The sequence below is a fragment of the Cherax quadricarinatus genome, chromosome 54, assembly GCF_038502225.1.
Source record: "Cherax quadricarinatus isolate ZL_2023a chromosome 54, ASM3850222v1, whole genome shotgun sequence".
NCBI classification, from domain to species: Eukaryota; Metazoa; Arthropoda; class Malacostraca; order Decapoda; family Parastacidae; genus Cherax; species Cherax quadricarinatus.
The window spans coordinates 23963994-23991949 of record NC_091345.1 but is presented as its reverse complement, the minus strand read 5'-3'; the positions used below and the strand labels follow the sequence as shown (position 1 = coordinate 23991949).

Sequence of the window (27956 nt, the reverse complement as noted above, 5' to 3'; positions counted from 1 at the left end):
TAGCCTGGTGTGTGTTACACTGTGGGAACACGCACAGTGTGCTGCTAGCCTGGTGTGTGTTACACTGTAGGAACACGCACAGTGTGTTGCTAGCCTGGTGTGTGTTACACTGTGGGAACACGCACAGTGTGCTGCTAGCCTGGTGTGTGTTACTGTGGGAACACGCACAGTGTGCTGCTAGCTTGGTGTGTGTTACACTGTGGGAACACGCACAGTGTGCTGCTAGTCTGGTGTGTGTTACACTGTGGGATCACCCACAGTGTGCTGCTAGCCTGGTGTGTGTTACACTGTGGGAACACGCACAGTGTGCTGCTAGTCTGGTGTGTGTTACACTGTGGGAACACGCACAGTGTGCTGCTAGCCTGGTGTGTGTTACACTGTGGGAACACGCACAGTGTGCTGCTAGCTTGGTGTGTGTTACACTGTGGGAACACGCACAGTGTGCTGCTAGCTTGGTGTGTGTTACACTGTGGGAACACGCACAGTGTGCTGCTAGTCTGGTGTGTGTTACACTGTGGGAACACGCACAGTGTGCTGCTAGCTTGGTGTGTGTTACACTGTGTGTTACACGTGTATGTGTGTGTACACATATATAGATAAGCAGGAGTACCAGGTTTGTAGTGGTTGGCACTGCTTCAGGTGTGTAACCAGGTGTCTCCCATAGGTTTGTAGTGGCTGGCACTGCTTCAGGTGTGTAACCAGGTGTCTCCCACAGGTTTGTAGTGGCTGGCACTGCTTCAGGTGTGTAACCAGGTGTCTCCCACAGGTTTGTAGTGGTTGTCACTGCTTCAGGTGTGTAACCAGGTGTCTCCCATAGGTTTGTAGTGGTTAGCACTACTTCAGGTGTGTAACCAGATGTCTCCCATAGGTTTGTAGTGGCTGGCACTACTTCAGGTGTGTAACCAGGTGTCTCCCACAGGTTTGTGGTGGTTGGCACTGAGTCACGGGTCAACTACACTCCCATGAACGACCTGGACTATGGCACTCTGCTTTGCTGGGCCAACAACACCATTGGAATGCAAGAACACCCGTGTGTCTTCCATATTGTGGCTGCAGGTGTGTATCTCTCTCTCTCTCTCTCTCTCTCTCTCTCTCTCTCTCTCTCTCTCTCTCTCTCTCTCTCTCTCTCTCTCTCTCTCTCTCTCTCTCTCTCTCTCTCTCTCTCTCTCTCGCTCTTTCACTCTCAAGATTTGGCTGTAAATGTTCATATTCTTATATTTTGTACACACATGTACTAACATAATGCTACCTGGTGTACACACATTATTTTTTTTTTTTTATTATCACACTGGCCGTTTCCCACCAAGGCAGGGTGGCCCGAAAAAGAAAAACTTTCACCATCATTCACTCCATCACTGTCTTGCCAGAAGGGTGCTTTACACTACAGTTTTTAAACTGCAACATTAACACCCCTCCTTCAGAGTGCAGGCACTGTACTTCCCATCTCCAGGACTCAAGTCCGGCCTGCCGGTTTCCCTGAACCCCTTCATAAATGTTACTTTGCTCACACTCCAACAGCACGTCAAGTATTAAAAACCATTTGTCTCCATTCACTCCTATCAAACACCCTCACGCATGCCTGCAGGAAGTTCAAGCCCCTCACACACAAAACCTCCTTTACCCCCTCCCTCCAACCTTTCCTAGGCCGACCCCTACCCCGCCTTCCTTCCACTACAGACTGATACACTCTTGAAGTCATTCTGTTTCGCTCCATTCTCTCTACATGTCCGAACCACCTCAACAACCCTTCCTCAGCCCTCTGGACAACAGTTTTGGTAATCCCGCACCTCCTCCTAACTTCCAAACTACGAATTTTCTGCATTATATTCACACCACACATTGCCCTCAGACATGACATCTCCACTGCCTCCAGCCTTCTCCTCGCTGCAACATTCATCACCCATACTTCACACCCATATAAGAGCGTTGGTAAAACTATACTCTCATACATTCCCCTCTTTGCCTCCAAGGACAAAGTTCTTTGTCTCCACAGACTCCTAAGTGCACCGCTCACCCTTTTCCCCTCATCAATTCTATGATTCACCTCATCTTTCATAGACCAATCCACTGACGCGTCCACTCCCAAATATCTGAATACATTCACCTTCTCCATACTCTCTCCCTCCAATCTGATATCCAATCTTTCATCATCTAATCTTTTTGTTATCCTCATAACCTTACTCTTTCCTGTATTCACTTTTAATTTTCTTCTTTTGCACACCCTACCAAATTCATCCACCAACCTCTGCAACTTCTCTTCAGAATCTCCCAAGAGCACAGTGTCATCAGCAAAGAGCAACTGTGACAACTCCCACTTTTTGTGTGATTCTTTATCTTTTAACTCCATGCCTCTTGTCAAGACCCTCGCATTTACTTCTCTTACAACCCCATCTATAAATATATTAAACAACCACGGTGACATCACACATCCTTGTCTAAGTCCTACTTTTACTGGGAAATAATTTCCCTCTTTCCTACATACTCTAACTTGAGCCTCACTATCCTCGTAAAAACTCTTCACTGCTTTCAGTAACCTACCTCCTACACCATACACCTGCAACATCTGCCACATTGCCCCCCTATCCACCCTGTCATACGCCTTTTCCATATCCATAAATGCCACAAAAACCTCTTTAGCCTTATCTAAATACTGTTTAATTATATGTTTCACTGTAAACACCTGGTCCACACACCCCCTTCCTTTCCTAAAGCCTCCTTGTTCATCTGCTATCCTATTCTCTGTCTTAACAAACCATACCACGGGCGGGATTTGAACCCGCGGTCAGAGAGTCTCAAAACTCCAGATCGTCGCGTTAGCCACTGGACCAGCTAGCCACAATAAGATTCGTCCAACTAGGTATATTTCTACACCATAGGAAGGTTAGCATAGGCACCACTGTGACCACAAATGCAAGCTTTTACAGACGAATCTCCAGCTAGCGTGGCCGTGACGAACTCTAGAAATATACCTAGTTGGACGAATCTTATTGTGGCTAGCTGGTCCAGTGGCTAACGCGACGGTCTGGAGCTTTGAGACTCTCTGACCGCGGGTTCAAATCCCGCCCATGGTATGGTTTGTTTGCAATCGTGTCATTACGATTTCGTGAGTCATGTTGACGGTAGTAAGGGGACTTGAGCTAGAGTTCGTCACGGCCACGCTAGCTGGAGATTCGTCTGTAAAAACTTGCATTTGTGGTCACAATGGTGCCTATGCTAACCTTCCTATGGTGTAGAAATATACCAAGTTGGACGAATCTTATTGTGGCTAGCTGGTCCAGTGGCTAACGCGACGGGCTGGAGTTTTGAGACTCTCTGACTGCGGGTTCAAATCCCGCCCGTGGTATGGTTTGTTTGCAATCATGTCATTACGATTTCGTGAGTCAAGTTATTCTCTATCTTACTCTTAATTCTTTCCATAATAACTCTACCATACACTTTACTAGGTATACTCAACAGACTTATCCCCCTACAATTTTTTGCACTCTCTTTTGTCCCCTTTGCCTTTATACAAAGGAACTATGCATGCTCTCTGCCAATCCCTAGGTACCTTACCCTCTTCCATACATTTATTAAATAATTGCACCAACCACTCCAAAACTATATCCCCACCTGCTTTTAACATTTCTATCTTTATCCCATCAATCCCGGCTGCCTTACCCCCTTTCATTTTACCTACTGCCTCACGAACTTCCCCCACACTCACAACTGGCTCTTCCTCACTCCTACAAGATGTTATTCCTCCTTGCCCTATACACGAAATCACACCTTCCCTATCTTCATCAACATTTAACAATTCCTCAAAATATTCCTTCCATCTTCCCAATACCTCTAACTCTCCATTTAATAACTCTCCTCTTCTATTTTTAACTGAGAAATCCATTTGTTCTCTAGGCTTCCTTAACTTATTAATCTCACTCCAAAACTATTTCTTATTTTCACCAAAATTGTTGATAACATCTCACCCACTCTCTCATTTTCTCTCTTTTTACATTGCTTCACCACTCTCTTAACCTCTCTCTTTTTCTCCATATACTCTTTCCTTCTTGCATCACTTCTACTTTGTAAAAACTTCTCATATGCTATCTTTTTCTCCCTTACTACTCTCTTTACATCATCATTCCACCAATCGCTCCTCTTCCCTCCCACACCCACTTTCCTGTAACCACAAACTTCTGCTGAACACTCTAACACTACATTTTTAAACCTACCCCATACCTCTTCGACCCCATTGCCTATGCTCTCATTAGCCCATCTATCCTCCAATAGCTGTACACATGTACTAACATGGTGCTACCTGGTGTACACACATGTACTAACATGGTGCTACCTGGTGTACACACATGTACTAACATAATGCTACCTGGTGTACACACATGTACTAACATGGTGCTACCTGGTGTACAGGTAAGCCTGACCCGCCACACAACTGTCGGGTATTTGACGTCACTATCAGTTCTCTCCAAGTGACCTGTTTACCCGGTGATGACGGTGGCCTGACCCAGACCTTCCTTCTCCAGGTAATGTACTACTACTGTTACTACTGTTAGTAGTACTAATACTACTACTATTACTACTGATACTACTACTACTAATATTTCTAATATAAATAATAATAATAAATATAATAATAATAATAATAATAATAATAATAATAATAATAATAATAATAATAATAATAATAATAATGATAATAATAATAATAATAATAATAATAATAATAATAATAATAATAATAATAATAATAACATTAACAAAATACCTCTTCTTCCTTACTAAAAGTTAATTGTATTATTCTAACAATTAACAACTGAATCATTCATATAAAATATTTTAACCCCCCAAATGATTTTCAAAAACGTCGAGAAAACTGTATGAAGCAGATCTATGGTTGAGAGAAATATAAATGAATCAAGTTCCATAGAATATAGTATTGATTTTAACATGAATATTAGCTCAGGGTTATATAAACTTGATCATTTCTAAATAATATAATTTGTGCGTAAATTAAGCTCAGAGTAAATTAATAATTAAGCTCAGAGATATGACTTGACATGTGACCTGACCAAATTTTCAATATTCTCTCACCCTCAGTGTGCTGGGTCAGGTGTCAGGTCATATGTCAGGTCATATACGAAGTGATATTTCAGCCTTGTAAGCCGCCTTCTTTTGTCCTGTTATTTTTACCCCCACCACAACTACCACAGTCACCACTCACCACCACTCACCACCACTCACCACCACTCACCATCACTCACCATCACTCACCACCACTCACCAACACTCACCGCCACTCACCACCACTCACCAACACTCACCACCACTCACCACCATTCACCACCACTCACCACCACTCACCAACACTCACCAACACTCACCACCATTCACCACCACTCACCACCACTCACCACCACTCACCACCACTCACCACCACTCACCACCACTCACCACCACTCACCACCACTCACCACCACTCACCACCACCACTTACAACCATGTACCTGTTACAGGTGTACCAGATCGGGTCAACCTCACCACTGATAGAGGTGACCAGAGCCACACCCACCTTCAGTGTGGCTAACCTGCGTCCAGCAACAGCTTACAAGATCATCGTGGCAGCTGTCAACCACAAGGGAGCGTCCACGGTCACTGAGCGGAAAGCTTACACTGCCAGGGTCTCGGAAGTACAAGAAGAAACTAGTGCAGGTCAGAGATTTTGTGGTATATGTGATGACCTGTTGTCTTCTGTGTGACTCTTATTGAACCTCGGACTCTCTTATGTTACTCTCTGTAACTCTATTGAACCTCAGGCTCTCTTATGTTACTCTCTATGACTCTTATTGAACCTCAGGCTCTCTTATGTTACTCTCTGTAACTCTTATTGAACCTCGGACTCTCTTATGTTACTCTCTGTAACTCATATTGAACCTCAGGCTCTCTTGTGTTACTCTCTATGACTCTTATTGAACCTCGGGCTCTCTTATGTTACTCTCTGTAACTCTTATTGAACCTCGGACTCTCTTATGCCACTAGTGGCAGAGTTCTCAGACAAATAGATAAATTAAAACTTAACAAATCCCCGGGCCCTAATGAACTGTTTACAAGGGTTTTAAAGGTATGGAAGGAGTAACTTAGCAAACTTTTGGCTAGTCTTTTAAACATATCACTACAAACTGGTATAGTACCAGATGAGTGGAAGATGGCAAATGTGATACCCATCTACAAAGCAGGAGACAGGTCCTTAGCTTCGAACTACAGACCAAAAAGCCTAACCTCCATTGTGGGAAAATTTATGGAATCTATAATTGCCGAGGCAATTCGTAGCCACCTTGAAAGACATAAACTGATTAGTGAATCTCAGCAAGGTTTTACAAAGGGGAGTTCCTGTCTTACGAATTCACTAACTTTTCTCAGTTAGGTATTTGGGGTTTACCTGGAGTTTACCTGGAGTTTACCTGGAGAGAGTTCCGGGGGTCAACGCCCCCGCTGCCCGGTCTGTGACCAGGCCTCCTGGTGGATCAGAGCCTGATCAACCAGGCTGTTGCTGCTGGCTGCACGCAAACCAACGTACGAGCCACAGCCCGGCTGATCAGGAACTGACTTTAGGTGCTTGTCCAGTGCCAGCTTGAAGACTGCCAGGGGTCTGTTGGTAATCCTCCTTATGTGTGCTGGGAGGCAGTTGAACAGTCTGTAAAAAAACTTTGATTTTTTTTTTATATAGGTAGATCATGGTAATGAATATGATATTGTGTTTATGGACTTCAGTAAGGCTTTTAATAGAGTTTCATTTGTTGAGGAAAGCTGAGGCTCACAGAATAGGAGGAGAATTTTTTTCTGGATAGAGTTGTGGTAGAGTTTGCAGAGTGGGGGCGCATCACAAGTGGTGTGCCACAGGGGTCAGTGCTGGGCCCTTTGTTGTTCACAATTTACATAAACGACATAGATGAGGGAATAAATAATGACATTAGTGCTGCAGAAGATCTAAATAGACTAATGTGGTGATCAGTGAAGTGGCAGATGCAGTTTAATGTAGACAAATGTAAAGTTCTAAGCACTGGAAAAGAAAACCATAACACTTATCAACTAAATAATACAAATCTCAATATCACTAAAAAAAATTTAGAATTCTTGGCTTCATTTCAAGAAGTATAAATAACAGGAATCCTCAGGTTGTCCTTCAACTCTGCATATTGCTACTTAGGCCTCATGTAAATTATGCTCCACAGTTCTGGTCACCCTGTTGAGGTGTACAATTGGAAAACAGGAATAAATAAGGAGATGTAAATAATGTGTTAAAAGTATCGAATCAAGACAGGACTCACAGCAATGGTTTCAAGTTGGAAAATTTTACGTTTAGAGAGCATATAGGAAAGCTCTGGTTTGGTAACAGAGTTGTAGATGAGTGAAACAAACCCCTCAGAAGTGTCAGTAAGGCGAAAACTTTGTGTAGTTTTAAAAACAGGTTAAATAAATACATGTACTCACCTAATTGTGGTTGTGGGGGTCGAGACTCAGCTCCTGGCCCCACCTCTTCACTGATCGCTACTAGGCCCTCTCTCTCTCTGCTTCCTGAGCTGTATCATACCTCTTCTTAAAACTATGTATGGTCCCTGCCTCCACTACTTCACTTGCTAGGCTATTCCACTTCCTGACAACTCTATGACTGAAGAAATACTTCCTAACATCCCTGTGACTCGTCTGAGTCTTCAGCTTCCAGTTGTGACCCCTTGTCCCTGTGTCCCCTCTCTGGAACATCCTATCTCTGTCCACCTTGTCTATTCCCCGCAGTATCTTGTATGTCGTTATCATGTCTCCCCTGACCCTTCTGTCCTCCAATGTCGTCAGTCCGATTTCCTTCAACCTTTCCTCGTACGACATAACCCTGAGCTCTGGGACTAGCCTTGTTGCAAACCTTTGTACTTTCTCTAACTTCTTGACGTGCTTGAGCAGGTGTGGGTTTCAGACTGGTGCTGCATACTTCAGTATGGGCCTAACATACACAGTGTACAGTGTCTTGAACGATTCCTTATTAAGGTTTCGGAATGCTATTCTCAGGTTTGCCAGGCGCCCGTATGCTGCAGCAATTATTTGGTTCATGTGTGCCTCCGGTGATGTGTGCCTCCAGCGATGTGTGTGTGTGTGTGTGTGTGTGTGTGTGTGTGTGTGAGTTGGACCTGACTGGCTCAGGCCAGGAAATCTAAAACATAGCTCCTTCCTTCTTAAGTGGATGTGACTTTGACTGACTAGCTTAAGCCAGTATGTGGCTTGGACCTGCCTAGCATAGGCCAGTATGCCTGCTGCAGTGCTCCTTTTTTTATGTTCAATGTATACTCATGTATAATGGGATTTACTAACAGAGCCTAGGTTGAAGAACATACTCACTTCTGTATAATGTATACTCACATATACTTCGTTTCTGACCCTCAGAACCTACAAGAGACCGCGAGCGGGAGGGCAGCTTGCCACTTGCGGTGTTAGTGGGCAGCGGGCTGACCTCCGTGCCCCTGGTGGTGGCAGCTGTGGTACTGCTGTGGCTCAGGGTGTGCAGGAGGACAACAGCAGCAGCTGCAGCTGCAGGAGGAACAGCAGGAGCAGGCTGTGGCAGAAGGCTTTCCTGTCACAGCAAGGAGGAGGGTTCCACAGGGCTGCCTTCTGAAGCATCACCTCCAGATGATGTTGATCCTGACCTCATCTGTCATGCTGCAGGTGAGTTGATTCCTGCCAGGTGAGTTGACTCCAGTCAGATGAGTTGACCCTGCCAAGTGAGTTGGTCCTGCCAAGTGAGTTGACCCCTGCCAGGTGAGTTGACCCTGACTGTATAATTCACCCAACAAATCTAATAATTACTTCAGCTAACAAAAGTAATTGTCTTGCCTTTCAAACCCATCAACTTATCAAATCCTATACTATATTTTTTATTATTTTATGTCTCTTTTCAGTCAGAATTTATTTTTTATTTTAAGTAATAGTTTAAGTGGTTGATGATTTAAGTGGTTAATGATTTAAGTGGTTTATAATTTAAGTGGTTAATAATTTAGGTATGTTAAACTCATGACACTGAAGTTAGGTCAAGTTGTGTTATGTAAAGTTATAAATGAATAGGAAAAATTGAGTTACGTTCTGAACCCCTAAAAGAATCCAATTTTTTTTTTTTTAGGTATCTTAATACATCAAAAATAATACAAATAATATTAATTATCTTATCTCACATTATATTAGATGTTGTGTGTTGAGATGGAGGTGTCTTGGGCAGGTTAATGTGGCAGTGCTTGGCGGAGGTGGATGTAGCGACACCTGCCACATATAAAAGCCTAATTTCCACTTACAAACTGTTCCAGATCTGTACCAGACAAATATATGCTAAAGATGAATGCATTTAAGGCATTAAAATATGAGGAAAAACTAAGCAACTCTATTGCTAAACCATTGTTTTACTTTATTCAAACAAATGATGCTCAGTTCTGGTCACCGTATTACAGAATGGATATAAATGCTCTGGAAAACGTACAGAGGAGGATGACAAAGATGATCCCATGTATCAGAAATCTTCCTTATGAGGATAGACTGAGGGCCCTGAATCTGCACTCTCTCGAAAGGCGTAGAATTAGGGGTGTGGAAAATTGCATTTAGCTGAATGTATCATTATGTACATAACAGTAAATGAACAGATAATTATTATTTATCAGTTAGACAAGTAGGAATTTGGGACACCTAGGTCGCAAAAAATGTCCCCCTTCGATACCTACCACTGTCGTAACCACAAGTTGCTCTGGACCTATTAATTAAATGAAATATACATACACCAGGAATACTGGTAAATATATAAATTTGTGGACTGTATATTAAAAATAATAAATGGTTATATATATACACAATTACATAACAGAAGGAAAATATATCTTAATATCACTCACCAATTTGACTGGAGATTAATGTGTATTATACCCAGAAAACCTCACTGTCTAAATTTATGAAATTACTGGCCAGAATTAAACATAAACAGACTTATCTGAGGTTCCTGGAGCTGTGTTGTCCAGTCGCCTGATACTCAAATTATGCAGGAATGCACATCCAACAATTTTGCCTCCTATTTGAGAGGTGTCAGCCCAATTTTAACCTCTAGAGCACGAAAAATTCTTCCCATTCACTCTAACGTTCTGTTCAATTCAAAACCAAGATGGCGAGTCCCCTTCTGCGCAGACGCAGACTCTCCGTTTTCTATGACATAAATATTATTAAATACAGTATGGCCATCTATATACATATAAATACTGAATTTCTGGAAAATATATACAGTATTTTCCACACTGCGGCCGGCCGGAGTTCGTTGCTAAACGACTAAAATTGCTCATTTGACAATGGTGGAGGACCTGGGTACATATAGGATCTGGCATCCACACGGCGACATATTACACAAGTTTTAATCACCCTTTTTACACTTTGCTGTCTTTTGGAGTCCAGAAAGTTTCCCTAATACAATTTAAGGTATCTTGTACCCCACCATGCATTACATTTTTATGGGCATTTAGAACAATCAAATTTGTTAGATGATGAGTTTTGGGCAGTAAGATAGGGTGTTTAGCATAATCACCCAATTCAGCATTTTGTAACCTACCTCTGCACCTAATTACACTGTTCTCTAAATACAGCCCCAATTTCTCTATTATGGAACCTTTCACAATTTTTCTTTCCATCATCAAGTTAATCTCATTTCCATAGATTTCCTCCTGTACCCTCTTTATCCAATATTCAAGAGGATGTGAAAACTTAAATGAAATATTCATCTTTTTTAGAAATTTAAACACCAACTTAGTTACATTGATTAGTTTGGGTAAAGAAGAATACCTATTTATATCAATGGCTAAGGGAGGACAAACTATTGGAGCGGTGGTCACAGTAATTTCAACAGAAGCAATATACGCCTTTTGTACAGGTCAATTAGCTTTATTTACCAACCAGCTCGGTCCTTTAAACCATGATACAGCATTAACAAATTTTGCATAAGGTAAACCTCGAGACAAGAAATCAGCTGGATTCTCCTCACCAGGTATATGATTAAATGTTAACATATGCTGACCCAAACTATTATACTTTTCTTGCATCTGATTAATTTCAGCTACTCTGTTTTGTACGTACACAATTTTACTGTTTCCATTACGAATCCATTGTAAGGATACCTCATTATCAGACCAAATTACAGTGTCGCTAATATTTACCTCCTGCAACTTATTTCTTATATAATTAGCTAATTTGACACCTACATAAATGGCTGTTAATTCCAACTGAGGCAAGGTATGTAATTTAATTGGAAACACTTTAGCCTTAGACATAACAAGAGAAATAACACTATTACATTAAAGGTAAGCAACTGCTCCATATGCCAATTTTGAAGCATCACAAAAAAATGTGGAGTACATTTTTCCCATTTGGATTGGCCACCTGCCGTGGGAACTCCAATATTGGAATTTTCTCATAATCACCAATTAATTCATCCCACCTGTTAATGAATTCCTCAGGTAGAATTTCATCCCAAGCACATTTAAGTTTCCATGCTTCCTGAATTAATACTTTCCCTCTTATAGTAAGGGGTGACATTAAACCTAGTGGATCAAAACATTTGGAAACTTCAGCAAGCAAAACTCTCTTAGTTAATTTATTGGGCATACTGTAATTATTAGGTTTTAACATTAACAAATCTCTCTCAGTATCCCAATTTAAACCCAATACATTACTACATTTTGGCACTTCATCTCCAGGGTAATCTTTACTTATTTTGTCCTTCAATTTGGACGAATTACTATTCCATTCTCTCAGAGGCATATTTGCACTTTGCATTATTTTATTAGCCTCTCCATAAGTCATTAACAGTTCCTCTTCAGTTGACGTCACACCCAGGAAATTGTCCACATAAAATTGTTTGCTCATTACTTTACTCAATGGACATTCCATATGTTTAAGGTGTGCATTTATCATCGCTTGAAGTAGGAACGGACTGGATGTAGCACCAAATAATACGCTCCTAAAGCGAAAGGTTTTCAGAGGACTAAGTGGGTCAATAGGATTCTCAGGCCATAAGAAGCGGGTACAATCCTGATCAGCCTCTTGTAAACCCACTCTTAGGAAAGCTTTACTTATGTCAGCCATAGAAAATTAAATCTTCATCAGAGTACAAAACAAATTCTGGCCACAAAATAGAGCGAAACACCAACGTCAAAGACCTGGGAGTGATTATGTCGGAGGATCTCACCTTCAAGGACCATAACATTGTATCAATCGCATCTGCTAGGAAAATGACAGGATGGATAATGAGAACCTTCAAAACTAGGGAGGCCAAGCCCATGATGACACTCTTCAGGTCACTTGTTCTATCTAGGCTGGAATATTGCTGCACTCTAACAGCACCTTTCAAGGCAGGTGAAATTGCCGACCTAGAAAATGTACAGAGAACTTTCACGGCGCGCATAACGGAGATAAAACACCTCAATTACTGGGAGCGCTTGAGGTTTCTAAACCTGTATTCCCTGGAACACAGGAGGGAGAGATACATGATTATATACACCTGGAAAATCCTAGAGGGACTAGTACCGAACTTGCACACGAAAATCACTCACTACGAAAGCAAAAGACTTGGCAGACGATGCACCATCCCCCCAATGAAAAGCAGGGGTGTCACTAGCACGTTAAGAGACCATACAATAAGTGTCAGGGGCCCGAGACTGTTCAACTGCCTCCCAGCACACATAAGGGGGATTACCAACAGACCCCTGGCAGTCTTCAAGCTGGCACTGGACAAGCACCTAAAGTCAGTTCCTGATCAGCCGGGCTGTGGCTCGTACGTTGGTTTGCGTGCAGCCAGCAGCAACAGCCTGGTTGATCAGGCGCTGATCCACCAGGAGGCCTGGTCACGGACCGGGCCGCGGGGGCGTTGACCCCCGAAACTCTCTCCAGGTAATAGAGGCATAATTCTTCACCCTGAAATTTAATAAGATATCTCCTAATTTTTCCATCAACGATGGACCTGTCATCAAACAGTCATTTAAACTAGGTACATTTTTGTTACTCCTGGCACTACAATTAAACACAATCCTCAAAGGAGTGGTCTTAGAATCCTTCTTCACTCTGTGATGTGGCAAATAGTGACCATAAATTTTGGCTTGCTCAGGAGGTACCTCTTCTATAAATTTATTAATTAATTGTTCAGCAATTATATCATTATAGGCAGTTAACAATTCTGGTGTCTTACTCAGTTCACGGAGCTGAGCCTTTAATTGTCCATATGCCATCCTGTAATTAGTGGGCAATTCTGGATGGTTCAGTCTCCACGGAAGTCGTACCCAGTATTGTCCAGATTCAAATTTTACATCTTTCAGGTATTGCTCCTGAGTAAAAGAATCATCTGGACTTTGTTCATTTACATTTATTCCAATGCTGTCTAATTCCCACAATTTATGCACTGGCTCAACACCATCCTCTATGGAAGAATTATACTGGGGCACGACTTCATGAGTAAGACACACAGTTATGGTATTTGTAGTTTCCTCTAGTCATGAATTATTATTACGAGGAATCCTACCATACATTACATGGCCTCCTGCAGTCTTTAAAAGGGTGACACCACATTTCTTTACCATATCCTTTACAAAGGAGGCATAATAGTCACTACCTATCAAAATATTTATTGGGCCTACAGAATCATCACTTACATCAGAGGATGCTAAATTTACATTATGTGAAGTCTTTCTGTAGCTTTACTAAGCCCTACTGTAGATATTTTCTCTGGAAGTCTATCTACAATTAATGCATTAACACATTTTTTCTCATTGCCCAACCTGACAGTTACATAAACAGTGTCATACAATTGAGACCTTTTATCCGAGAGAAAACCAGATAATTTTAAAGTTGTGGGATCTCCCATCTGTACTTTCATACCATCAAGACATTTACGTTTTATGAAAGTACGCTGGGATCCCTGGTCGAATAATGCATTTACATTTTTTGATTTATGCCTTTTATCATCAATTTTTACCTGTAACACAGGTAAGGCTACTTCAGTAAAACCATCATTATTAACATTAGCAGCAATTTTTACATTAGCTACTGTTGTGTCAGGATTTTCAACATTATCATTATTATCAACATTATCATATAGACCTTTACACATGACTATATGGTGTCTTCCTTTGTGACATTGATAGCAGAAGTTTAATTTGACATAACAATCCTTTACATTGTGATTACCCAAACACCTGATACTTCTGTCAAGTTCCTCCAATCTTTTAACTTTATCATTCCATGAATTGTATGCATTGCAATTCTTAGAAAAATGAGTACCCTTGCAGAAAAGACAATCTCTCTTTTCTCTGACTGGTTTCTTATTAACTGGGCTACTCTTAGGAGGGTACTTACTCTTCTTACCTTGTGGAGAATCATTATTTCTGATTCTTGCTACTTGATATGCACCTATGCAACTATTTTTAGGAAATGAATTTTGATTATTAACATTGGGATAATTTTTCCCTTTGTGAAACTTGACAGATACTTCAGTTATTATGTGTTGCATCTTTAAAATGAGTTAGTTGGCTGGTCTGCAACTGAACAATTAATTCTTGTAGATCTAGTCTTATTTCCTCTAGTCTTATTTCCTCCTCTTAGCCTGTATTGATGCTTTCTTTACTCTATATTCCATATGTTTGTCTTCTACATTAATTTCCTCATTTTCAGCCATGATGCAATGTATTAAATTCAACTTAATAACACTGATTATGTACTAAATTATGCACTTTATAAAGGTAAATAGTACAACTTACCTTTAAATAAATTCTAGCTACTTGAGCTTAGCAATTACATGTAAAAAATTGTAATATAAATTTTAAATACACATTAATAATGTTAGCTACACTTGAGCTTAGCAATTACACATGTAAGAAATTTATATATAAATTTTAAATGTACATTAATACAAACCTTTAGCCTGCCTTGGCTTATCAAAATTATTATACAAATTAATATAAATCCTTGCCAGAATTTGGCATAGCAAAATTAATATTATACACATTAATATAATTAGCAACACTTGCCTTATCAGTTACACATACATTGATATAAATCTTGGCCAGAATTGTCTTATCAAATTAATATTGTAATAATTATAATCCACTACACATTAAGTAAAATTAATATTATACACATTAATATAATTAGCAACACTTGGCTTATCAATTACACATACACTGATATAAATCTTGGCCAAAATTGGCTTATCAAATTAATATTATACAAATATAATATAAACTTAGCCAGACTTGAGTTTAGCTTATCAAAATTAATATTGTAATTATTATAATCCACTACACATTAAGTAAATCTGTGAACTTAACATCCATCTCCTTCTGTCATTTCACATATAATTATTAAGTAATTAACTAATTAATGATTTCACTAATTACATCCAGTTCGAAGGACCAACGGGCAAATTAAATGTGGAAAATTGCATTTAGCTCAATGTATCATTATGTGCATAACAGTAAATGAACAGATAATTATTATTTATCAGTTAGACAAGTAGGAATTTGGGACACCTAGGTCGCAAAAAATGTCCCCCTTCGATACCTACCACTGTCATAACCACAAGTTGCTCTGGACCTATTAATTAAATGAAATATACATACACCAGGAATACTGGTAAATATATAAATTTGTGGACTGTATATTAAAAATAATAAATGGTTATATATATACACAATTACATAACAGAAGGAAAATATATCTTAATATCACTCACCAATTTGACTGGAGATTAATGTGTATTATACCCAGAAAACCTCATTGTCTAAATTTATGAAATTACTGGCCAGAATTAAACATAAACAGACTTATCTGAGGTTCCTGGAGCTGTGTTGTCCAGTCGCCTGATACTCATATTATGCAGGAATGCACATCCAACAATTTTGACTCCTATTTGAGAGGTGTCAGCCCAATTTTAACCTCTAGAGCACGAAAAATTCTTCCCATTCACTCTAACGTTCTGTTCAATTCAAAACCAAGATGGCGAGTCCCCTTCTGCACAGACGCAGACTCTCCGTTTTCCATGACATAAATATTATTAAATACAGTATGGCCATCTATATACATATAAATACTGAATTTCTGGAAAATACATACAGCATTTTCCACAATGGGGGGATATGATCGAGGTGTATAAATGGAAAACAGGAATAAATAAAGGGGATGTAAATAGCATGCTGAAAATTTCCAGCCAAGACAGGACTCACAGCAATGGTTTCAAGTTGGAAAAATTCAGATTCAGGAAGGATATAGGAAAGCACTGGTTTGGTAATAGAGTCGTGGATGAGTGGAACAAGCACCCAAGTACAGTTATTCAGGCTAAAACGTTGTGTAGTTTTAAAAATAAGTTAGATAAATATATGAGTGGGTGTGGGTGGGTGTTAGTTGGATCTGACTAGCTTGTGCTGCTGGGTCTGGTGCCATGCTCCTTCCTTGAGTGGAGGTGACCAGACTGGGTGGGTCATTGGGCTAATGCCCTTCTCACACTATACCACTCACTTATTTATCCATACCTCACCTATGCTATTTGTGCTTGGGGATCAACTGCAGCAACACACCTAAAGCCAATAATAACCCAACAAAAAGCTGCAGTAAGAATAATCACTAAATCCCATCCCTGGCAGCACACCCCCCCACTCTTCAAAGATCTAAACTTACTCCCAGTTCAGTACATCCACACTTACTACTGTGCAATCTATATCTACAGGGCCTTAAACTCTAATATCAACCTTGACCTAAAACGCTTTCTTGATAGTTGTGACAGAACCCACAGGCATAACACCAGAAACAAACATCTCTACGACATTCCCCGTGTCCGACTAAACCTTTACAAAAATTCAATGTATGTCAAAGGCCCTAAAATCTGGAATACCCTACCTGAGAACTCTAGAACTGCAGACACATTCATCACCTTCAAAACTACCATTAGAAAACATCTTATCTCCCTGATACACCCCGTCAACTAACTACACGAATACCACCTGGTGGTTCACACTTATACTCGCTCACTCATTTGACCATAAACAGAAATATTAATCTCAGTCTTAAAATAATGAATCCTGTGATACTCCAATACTGAAACTATATACTGTGCCAAAACAAAAGCATTCACATTGCTAAACTCACAAACTAGTATTTAGTCACTTAGCCATAATACCAACTTTCCTCATAATTTGTAATATTTTACAATTAAGAATAAAACTAAGTATGCCCGAAATGCCTAGCCATGCTAAGCGTTCTAGTGGTACACTCTGTAATCACAATTTTACTACATGTAAACCAAACAATAACCAAATTTCTGTAAACTCAGCATTGTAATCCTTATAGAGAATAAACTTTGAATTTGAATTTGAATCTGAATCCAGGGGGGTGGGTCATTGGGCTAATCCGGGGAGGTTGGGTCATTGGGCTAATCTGGGGGGGGGGGGGTCATTGGACTAATCCAGGGGGAAACATGGACCTGCTCCGCATGGGTCAATAGGCATGTTGCAGTGTTCCTTCTTTCCTATGTTCTTGTGTTCTTATCACAGGAGGCTTCCTAGCCCATGCTGCATGTACAGAAGTCCCTTGAGTTAGATAAGATTTTGTTCGGATTTTTAACCCCGGAGGGTTAGCCACCCAGGAAAACCCAAGAAAGTCAGTGCATCATCGAGGACTGTCTGTCTTATTTCCATTGTGGTCCTCAATCTTGTCCCCCAGGATGCAACTCACACCAGTTGACTAACACCCAGGTACCTACTTATTTGCTAGGTGAACAGGAACAGTAGGTGTAAGGAAACATGCACAATGTTTCCACACATGCCGGGGATCGAACAACAGATACTCTGTGTGGGGAAAGAGTGTTGCCTACCAGACCACAGGCCATCGTGACCTGGTATCGTACCTCCAAACTATCGTAACTCCAGCCCATTGCAACTCAAGGGAGCACTGTACTTGCCAAATTAAGTACATGACTGTTCAAGGCAGAGGAATGATGGGCAGTTACAGTGTTACTATGACCCTGCATTACCAATGGAAATAAGTCACTTTGTCTGACTTTCTTGGGTCATCCTGGTGGGTAGTTTACACATGCTGCTATGGATGAAAACTTGTGTAACTGCATTTATGTGTACCTGTACCTGTACCTGAGTAAACTTACCAACCCTCTGAGTTACTACGGTGACTCGACCCTTGCAACCACATATAAGCGAGCACACTTGACAAAAGGAGGACAGTACTTTCACTTATTCGAGAGTTCACTCTAGTTGATAATTAGCAACTACAGTCATTATTTATATTAATTAAAATAGTCGTTAATAGAATTAGTTGATAGTTTTCCTGCTGACTTATTGTTATGTTAATTGATTATTAATGAGTCGTAAACAAGTGAGTTTTAGTCTCCCTCACAGTAGAGTTCTAGTCTCCCTCACAGTAGAGTTTTAGTCTCCCTTACAGTAGAGTTTTAGTCTCCCTTACAGTAGAGTTTTAGTCTCCCTTACAGTAGAGTTTTAGTCTCCCTCACAGTAGAGTTTTAGTCTCCCTCACAGTAGAGTTTTAGTCTCCCTTACAGTAGAGTTTTAGTCTCCCTCACAGTAGAGTTTTAGTCTCCCTTACAGTAGAGTTTTAGTCTCCCTTACAGTAGAGTTTTAGTCGCCCTTAACAACCTAACCAGGCATAAAATTAATTTGTTTTTGTTATGACTTGAGAGTTTGTGTATGGTGGAAATTTTGTACTGATATTGTTGTCCTGCCATACTCTAAGCCTGTCTTCCTGCCATACTACAAGCCTGTCATCCTGCCATACTACAAGCCTGCCATGCTATAAGCCTGTCTTCCTGCCATACTACAAGCCTGTCATCCTGCCATACTACAAGCCTGTCATCCTGCCATCCTACAAGCCTGCCATGCTATAAGCCTGTCTTCCTGCCATACTACAAGCCTGTCATCCTGCCATACTACAAGCCTGTCATCCTGCCATACTACAAGCCTGTCATCCTGCCATCCTACAAGCCTGCCATGCTATAAGCCTGTCTTCCTGCCATACTACAAGCCTGTCATCCTGTCATTCTGCCATCCTACTAGTTTGTCCTTTCTGCCATACTACAAGCCTGTCATCCTACAAGCCTGTCATCCTACAAGCCTGTCGACCTGCACGCCTATCATCCTGCCATCCTACAAGCCTTTCATCCTGCCATCCTACAGGCCTGTCATCCTACAAGCCTGTCATCCTACAAGCCTGTCATTCTACAAGCCTGTCATCCTACAAGCCTGTCATCCTACAAGCCTGTCGACCTACACGCCTATCATCCTGCCATCCTACAAGCCTGCCATCCTGCCATCCTACAAGCCTTTCATCCTGCCACCCTACAGGCCTATCATCCTACAAGCCTGTCATCATGCAGAGCTATCGTAATGTCATCCTAGGTAATCACCTAATGTGGTCACTAACTACGGTACACCTGGTCCTAGGTGAGGCAGGTGAACGCCTGGACAGGTGTTCAGAGATCGCCACCATTGCCACCACTGCCACCTACTTCCTACACAATGGTGGTCCCAGCTTCTCCGTGGCTGCCACCGCTGCTGCTGCTGCTGCCACCCCTGCTGCTGCTGCCATCTCTGCTGCGCCTGCCACCGCTGCCGCCACCACCACTATAGTTGTGAGTCTTCTCTTGTTATCCTAGTGCCTGCCACCACCATTACACTGCCACCATCATTACACTGCCACCACCATTACACTGCCACCACCATTACACTGCCACCACCATTACACTGCCACCACCATTACACTGCCACCACCATTACACTGCCACCACCATTACACTGCCACCACCATTACACTGCCACCACCATTACACTGCCACCACCATTACACTGCCACCACCATTACACTGCCACCACCATTACACTGCCACCACCATTACACTGCCACCACCATTACACTGCCACCACCATTACACTGCCACCACCATTACACTGCCACCACCATTACACTGCCACCAATATTACACTGCCACCACCATTACACTGCCACACCATTACACTGCCACCACCATTGCATTGCCATTACACTGCCACCACCATTACATTGCCATTACACTGCCACCACCTTTACACCGCCACCAATATTACACTGCCACCACCATTACACTGCCACCACCATTACACTGCCACCACCATTACACTACCACACCATTACACTGCCACCACCATTACATTACCGTTACACTGCCACCACCATTACACTGCCACCACCATTACACCGCCACCACCATTACACTACCACACCATTACACTGCCACCACCATTACATTGCCACCACCATTACACTGCCACCACCATTACACTACCACACCATTACACTGCCACCACCATTACATTGCCATTACACTGCCACCACCATTACATTGCCACCACCATTACACTGCCACCACCATTACACTGCCATCACCATTACACTGCCACCACCATTACACTGCCACCACCATACCAGTGCCACAACCATTACACTGCCACCACCATTACATTGCCGTTACACTGCCACCACCATTACACTGCCACCACCATTACACTGCCACCACCATTACACTGCCACCACCATTACATTGCCACCACCATTACACTGCCACCACCATTACACTGCCATCACCATTACATTGCCACCACCGTTGCACTGCCACAACCATTACACTGCCACCACCATTACACTGCCACAACCATTACACTGCCACCACCATTACACTGCCACAACCGTTACACCGCCACCATTACGCTTCCACCATCATTATACTGCTACAACCATTACACTGCCACCACCATTACACTGCCACCACCATACCAGTGCCACACCCATTACACTACCACCACCATTACACTGCCACCACCATTACACTGCCACCACCATACCAGTGCCACAACCATTACACTACCACCACCATTACACTGCCACCACCATTACACTGCCACCACCATACCAGTGCCACAACCATTACACTACCACCACCATTACACTGCCACCAACACTGCACTACTACCACCACACCTCCACCCCAGTACACACAGGGCCAGAAGCTGTGACTCGACCCCTGCAACCACAATTAGGTTAGTACACGTCCACCACACTGACCAGTTTGGGTTAACCTTATTAGAACTGGTAAATACTGACTAACTGTTTAAACAAGTCACTTGACAGCACAGAGCCTCAACCAGTCACTAGAGAGCACAGAGCTTCAACCAGTCACTAGAGAGCACAGAGCTTCAACCAGTCAATTGGCAGCACAAAGCTTCAACCAGTCACTCGACAGCCCAAAGCTTCAACGAGTCATTTAACAGCACAGAGCTTCAACCAGTTACTAGACAGCCGTGAAGTTCAACCAGTCACTAGACAGCAGTGAACTTCAACCAGTCACTAGACAGCAGTGAACTTCAACCAGTCACTAGAGAGCAGTAGATACCATCACCTGACAGTTTGAGCTAACAGTTTTCACCTCTGGGCAGGTCGGAGGAGGAGACTACACACAGTTAGTGTGCCCTGAGACAGTCCACAGTCACGCCCACACCTCCAGTCATGCCCACGCCCACACGCCCGCTGCTGCTGCGTCTCATGTGCCTTACTTTCTCGACCCAGAGCAGAAACAGGTAAGATGTTTTTTTTAGTCTTACACAATTCTTCTTCGAGATTCTTCAAGACTTTTACAAGCAGGAAAATTCCGATGGTCTCCAGAAACTATTTTTTCCCCTTCTTGGAGTTTTTTCCAGCAAGTCTGAAGTTATTTAGTCTTTAAGAATTTGCCTTTAGTCAGAATCTTGAAGATTAAGACACATGTGCAACAGTTGGGTTTCTTTATTGGTGAAAGGTTTCGCCTACACAGTAGACTTCTTCAGTACAGTACAGTAGGAAACAGTAGTATTGAGGTGGTCAGTCCCTCAGCCTGGAGAAGAGTTCAACTCCATGGTCTGGAACAATATTGTTTCAGACCATGATATAAACCTTGGTAATTGATACCAACAAATTGGTTTAGAAAGATACATGAGCAAACACTAGGACATATTTGTTAGGAAACGTTTCGGTCCTGGGACCTTGATCGCGTCTAACATACATAGTATATACCGTCTCTTTAACCACTGTATGTTAGAAGTGATCAAGGTTCCAGGACCGAAACGTTTGCTAATAAATATGTCCTAGGCTACCCTAGATTGTTGAGCGTGTCATAACTAGTATCAGTATGTTTCAAGGCACAGGGCATAATTCACTGAGCATTCTCTAGTGTTTTCTACCCTAGGGCTGGGCATAGCCCCGTAAATACCCGCAAAGTTCCCTATTCCGACATTCACCCACACTAGTGCTCAGTGACCACCTAGGTTACCAGGTCAATACTGGAATGAACTCACAAAGGGATCTGGCATAGAGAAAAATGATCGTCTGTAGTTGTGGACTGCCTCTACTGTTGTTCTGGCTGCCAGACGAGTATTATGTAATGCTGAGGAAGATATCCAGACGCTGTTCCCGCCAGAGCTGCTTCCTGCTCTAAGCCCACTAAAACTAGAAGAGTACAGCTCCTCCTCTCTCAGAACTCCACTCATTTCTCAGCTTCTCTATTACTTTTAATCTCATTTCCTGATAATCCTAGAATTATTTAATAATGATTTAAGTCTCCCTAAATTATTCCTAAGACCTAAGTACCTCAAAATACTACGTTGAATTTAAGGTATTGTTAAGGTCCTACTCGAGGGTTTCTTTAAATTAGTAAGTTTATTTAGACACAGGTATACATAAGCACAATTATCATTCATGTGTAAATTACCCACCAAGATAACCCAGATAAGTGTGTCCAGTGGGGTTCCCTGAAAGTTAGGGGCACTGTACGGTCCCAGGCATGCAACGTGGAACTCTAAACACTAATATATACAAGCCGTCGGAGGGGATTTTGGGAGCTCCATAAATTCACACAGAGGTGTTGAGTGATGAACTACCTTCCCCTTGCAGGTGGTGGAGGTGGGCGTGGCTCCTGTAGTCTACTTCAAGGACACCTTTCCTGAGGGTGACTACCAAGGTGGGTCTAGCAGTGGGTGCTACTCTGCGCTGGACCGTAAAAATCGCAGCACAGGAGCCAACAGGGCCTACACACACACCGAGGACTACCCACAGCAAGCAGGCAGCCACAGGGGCTACACCCACACCGAGGACTACCCACAGCAGGCAGGTAGCCACAGGGGCTACACGCACAATGACGACTACCAGCAGAACGACTCCAACGACCCATCTCTCCACAACCCATTCCCACACCTCTACCAGACCCCCGGTGGGTCTTTCTCCCACACTCCCCACGGCTCCCAGTACAATTTAGCCCAGTACCAAGGAAACCTCAGCCAGGGAGCGCACCCGGTAGTGGGCTCTCCGACGCCCAGCCTGCAAGGAACCCTCAGACGGGGCTCCAAGAAGGGAGCCCTTAAGGGCTCTTTGAGCCCTGCTACACACCCTCACCACCACTGTGAAGTGCACCACCCCCCTAAAACCCCCCTAGTGCCAGAGACAAGTAGGGGGGAAGCCACTCTCAAGAGGGAGAGGCGGAGGGAGCCGCGTGAGGGCGTGGATCACAGTGAGGCACCCACGCCCAACACCACCCGCAAGGCTAAGAGAGAAAGTGCTGTGTAACCACCTCCATAGGTGACCACCACAGTAAATGACTACCACAGAAGATGACAACCACTGTAAGTGACTACCACTGTAAGTGACTACCACAGTGACTACCACAGTAGGTGACTACCACAGCAGGTGACCACCACAGTAAATGACTACCACAGTAAGTGACTACCGCAGGAGGCGACCACTACAGTAGGTGACCATCACAGTAAGTGACTACCACAGTAAGTGACCACCACAGAAAGTGACCACCACAGTAAGCGACCACCACAACAGGTGGCCACCACAGTAAGTGACCACCACAATAAGTGACCACCACAGAAAGTGGCCACAATAGGTGACCGCCACAGTAAGTGACCACCACAATAGGTGACCACCACAGTAAGTGACCACCACAGTAAGTGACCACCAAAGTAAGTGATCACCACAGTAAGTGATCGCCATAATAGGTGACCACTACAGTAAGTGACCACCACAATAGGTGACCACCACAGTAAGTGACCACCACAATAGGTGACCACCACAGTAAGTGACCACCACAATAGGTGACCACCACAGTAAGTGACCACCACAATAGGTGACCACCACAGTAAGTGACCACCACAATAGGTGACCACCACAGTAAGTGACCACCACAATAGGTGACCACCACAGTAAGTGACCACCACAATAGGTGACCACCACAGTAAGTGACCACCACAATAGGTGACCACCACAGTAAGTGACCACCACAATAGGTGACCACCACAGTAAGTGACCACCACAATAGGTGACCACCACAGTAAGTGACCACCACAATAGGTGACCACCACAGTAAGTGACCACCACAATAGGTGACCACCACAGTAAGTGACCACCACAATAGGTGACCACCACAGTAAGTGACCAACACAAAAAAGTGTTGAAACTGAACATTTATTGTCAATACTAAAAATCAAAACAGATAGTAATATATATATATATATATATATATATATATATATATATATATATATATATATATATATATATATATATATATATATATATATATATATATATATATTAGTAAATTATATGTAAAGTTTGAATATATTTATAATTCCAGATGATCTGTGAAATTAATACTAAATGTCTTATATGAGTTTGTAAATACTGAAGATTATTGTTGTTTAGATGTTGACAAGTGTTCAGTAACTGATGATGTGTGTTCAGATGTGTTCAGTAACTGATGATGTGTGTTCAGATGTGTTCAGTAACTGATGATGTGTGTTCAGATGTGTTCAGTAACTGATGATGTGTGTTCAGATGTGTTCAGTAACTGATGATGTGTGTTCAGATGTGTTCAGTAACATGATGTGTGTTCAGATGTGTTCGGTAACTGATGATGTGTGTTCAGATGTGTTCAGTAACTGATGATGTGTGTTCAGATGTGTTCAGTAACTGATGATGTGTGTTCAGATGTGTTCAGTAACTGATGATGTGTGTTCATATGTGTTCAGTAACATGATGTGTGTTCAGATGTGTTCGGTAACTGATGATGTGTGTTCAGATGTGTTCAGTAACTGATGATGTGTGTTCAGATGTGTTCAGTAACTGATGATGTGTGTTCAGATGTGTTCAGTAACTGATGATGTGTGTTCAGATGTGTTCAGTAACTGATGATGTGTGTTCAGATGTGTTCAGTAACTGATGATGTGTGTTCAGATGTGTTCAGTAACTGATGATGTGTGTTCAGATGTGTTCAGTAACTGATGATGTGTGTTCAGATATGTTCGGTAACTGATGATGTGTGTTCAGATGTGTTCGGTAACTGATGATGTGTGTTCAGATGTGTTCAGTAACTGATGATGTGTGTTCAGATGTGTTCGGTAACTGATGATGTGTGTTCAGATATGTTCAGTAACTGATTATGTGTGTTCAGATGTGTTCAGTAACTGATGATGTGTGTTCAGATGTGTTCGGTAACTGATGATGTGTGTTCAGATGTGTTCAGTAACTGATGATGTGTGTTCAGATGTGTTCAGTAACTGATGATGTGTGTTCAGATGTGTTCAGTAACTGATGATGTGTGTTCAGATGTGTTCAGTAACTGATGATGTGTGTTCAGATGTGTTCAGTAACATGATGTGTGTTCAGATGTGTTCAGTAACATGATGTGTGTTCAGATGTGTTCAGTAACATGATGTGTGTTCAGATGTGTTCAGTAACTGATGATGTGTGTTCAGATGTGTTCAGTAACTGATGATGTGTGTTCAGATGTGTTCAGTAACTGATGATGTGTGTTCAGATGTGTTCAGTAACTGATGATGTGTGTTCAGATGTGTTCGGTAACTGATGATGTGTGTTCAGATGTGTTCAGTAACTGATGATGTGTGTTCAGATGTGTTCAGTAACTGATACTGTAATTTGTTCAGCTTCAGTTCTTTAATGGTTTTGTGTGTGTGTGTGTGTGTGTGTGTGTGTGTGTGTGTGTGTGTGTGTGTGTGTGTGTGTGTGTGTGTGTGTGTGTGTGTGTGTGTGTGTGTGTATGAACGTTGCATAATCAACGTATCCCTCACCAACATTTATAATATAGCATCTAGAGGAAGTGTAAATAAAGACGATGTTTATAAAAAAGATTTATATGAACAATAAGTTAAGTTTTCTACGACTGACGCTCCAAACCCGGGCGTAAATATATATATATATATATATATATATATATATATATATATATATATATATATATATATATATATATATATATATATATATATATATATATATATAGATTTTTCTTAAGGAGATATTAACCTGAGCTTAACTTGATTTCCTTGATAGCAGTGACTTTAGAGTGTTGAGTAATAAGTGACTGTAACGTGATCAATACACGTCGTAGTGAAGCACAGTTGACCCCCAGACAATCTTCCTTCTTCCACTTAACACCATCGACCTATGAAGAGGTCATTAGGCCAGGAACTCCCTAGTTAATGACCTATGTTAATGACCTATGAACTCCCTAGGAACACCCTAGTTAGTGATCTATGAAGAGGTCATTAGGCCAGGAACACCTTAGTTAATGACCTATGAAGAGGTTATTAGGCCAGGAACACCTTAGTTAATGACCTATGAAGAGGTTATTAGGCCAGGAACACCTTAGTTAATGACCTATGAAGAGGTTATTAGGCCAGGGACGCCTAGTTAATGCACGGAACAAGGTCACCTGTCAGGGAGGGAAGAGACGAGGAGGGACAACGGTACGGCTGTTGTGCTGTTAACAGGATGAATGTGGATGAACAGTGTGGAAGGTTGGGTCGTCAGTGTGACATCAACAGTGTGAATTGATGTTCCAGAAGCATGATAGTATGAGTGAGATGTTTACAGAGGAGACAGTAGCCCAGCCTACATGTGTGTGTTGTGGGGCAGCAACATGACAGTAGCCCAGCCCACATGTGTGTGTTGTGGGGCAGCAACATGACAGTAGCCCAGCCCACATGTGTGTGTTGTGGCGCAGCAACATGACAGTAGCCCAGCCCACATGTGTGTGTTGTGGGGCAGCAACATGACAGTAGCCCAGCCCACATGTGTGTGTTGTGGGGCAGCAACATGGCAGTAGCCCAGCCCACATGTGTGTGTTGTGGGGCACAACATGACAGTAGCCCAGCCTACATGTGTGTGTTGTGGAGCAGCAACATGACAGTAGCCCAGCCCACATGTGTGTGTTGTGGGGCAGCAACATGACAGTAGCCCAGCCTACATGTGTGTGTTGTGGGGCAGCAACATGGCAGTAGCCCAGCCCACATGTGTGTGTTGTGGGGCAGCAACATGACACCAGGAGACACATGTGTGTTGTGGGACAGCAACATGACAGTAGCCCAGCCCACATGTGTGTGTTGTGGGGCAGCAACATGACAGTAGCCCAGCCCACATGTGTGTGTTGTGGGGCAGCAACATGACACCAGGAGACACATGTGTGTTGTGGGACAGCAACATGACACCAGGAGACACATGTGTGTTGTGGGAGTAGTAACATGACACCAGGAGGCACATGTGTGTTGTGGGAGCAGCAACATGACACCAGGAGACACATGTGTGTTGTGGAAGCAGCAACATGACACCAGGAGACACATGTGTGTTGTGGGAGTAGTAACATGACACCAGGAGACACATGTGTGTTGTGGGAGGAGCAACATGACACCAGGAGACACATGTGTGTTGTGGGAGCAGCAGCATGACACCATGAGACACATGTGTTTTATGACACACCTTGTATGACCCACCTTGTATGACCCACCTTGTATGACACACCTTGTATG

The 27956-nt window shown here is 42.4% G+C and overlaps 1 protein-coding gene across 1 annotated transcript in view; it reads left to right on the top strand.

Moving 5' to 3' along the window:
* LOC138854317 (uncharacterized) overlaps positions 1-24559 on the top strand; it is a 458800-nt gene extending 434241 nt beyond the window's left edge. Inside the window, exons 11-18 of the mRNA XM_070096752.1 lie at positions 920-1056; positions 4405-4517; positions 5508-5703; positions 8425-8699; positions 15294-15303; positions 19518-19696; positions 21534-21674; positions 23023-24559. Coding sequence (XP_069952853.1) covers positions 920-1056; positions 4405-4517; positions 5508-5703; positions 8425-8699; positions 15294-15303; positions 19518-19696; positions 21534-21674; positions 23023-23691 — 1720 coding nt within the window. The 3' untranslated portion in view covers positions 23692-24559. The remainder of the gene's footprint in view (positions 1-919; positions 1057-4404; positions 4518-5507; positions 5704-8424; positions 8700-15293; positions 15304-19517; positions 19697-21533; positions 21675-23022) is intronic.
* The last annotated feature ends 3397 nt before the right edge of the window (positions 24560-27956 follow it).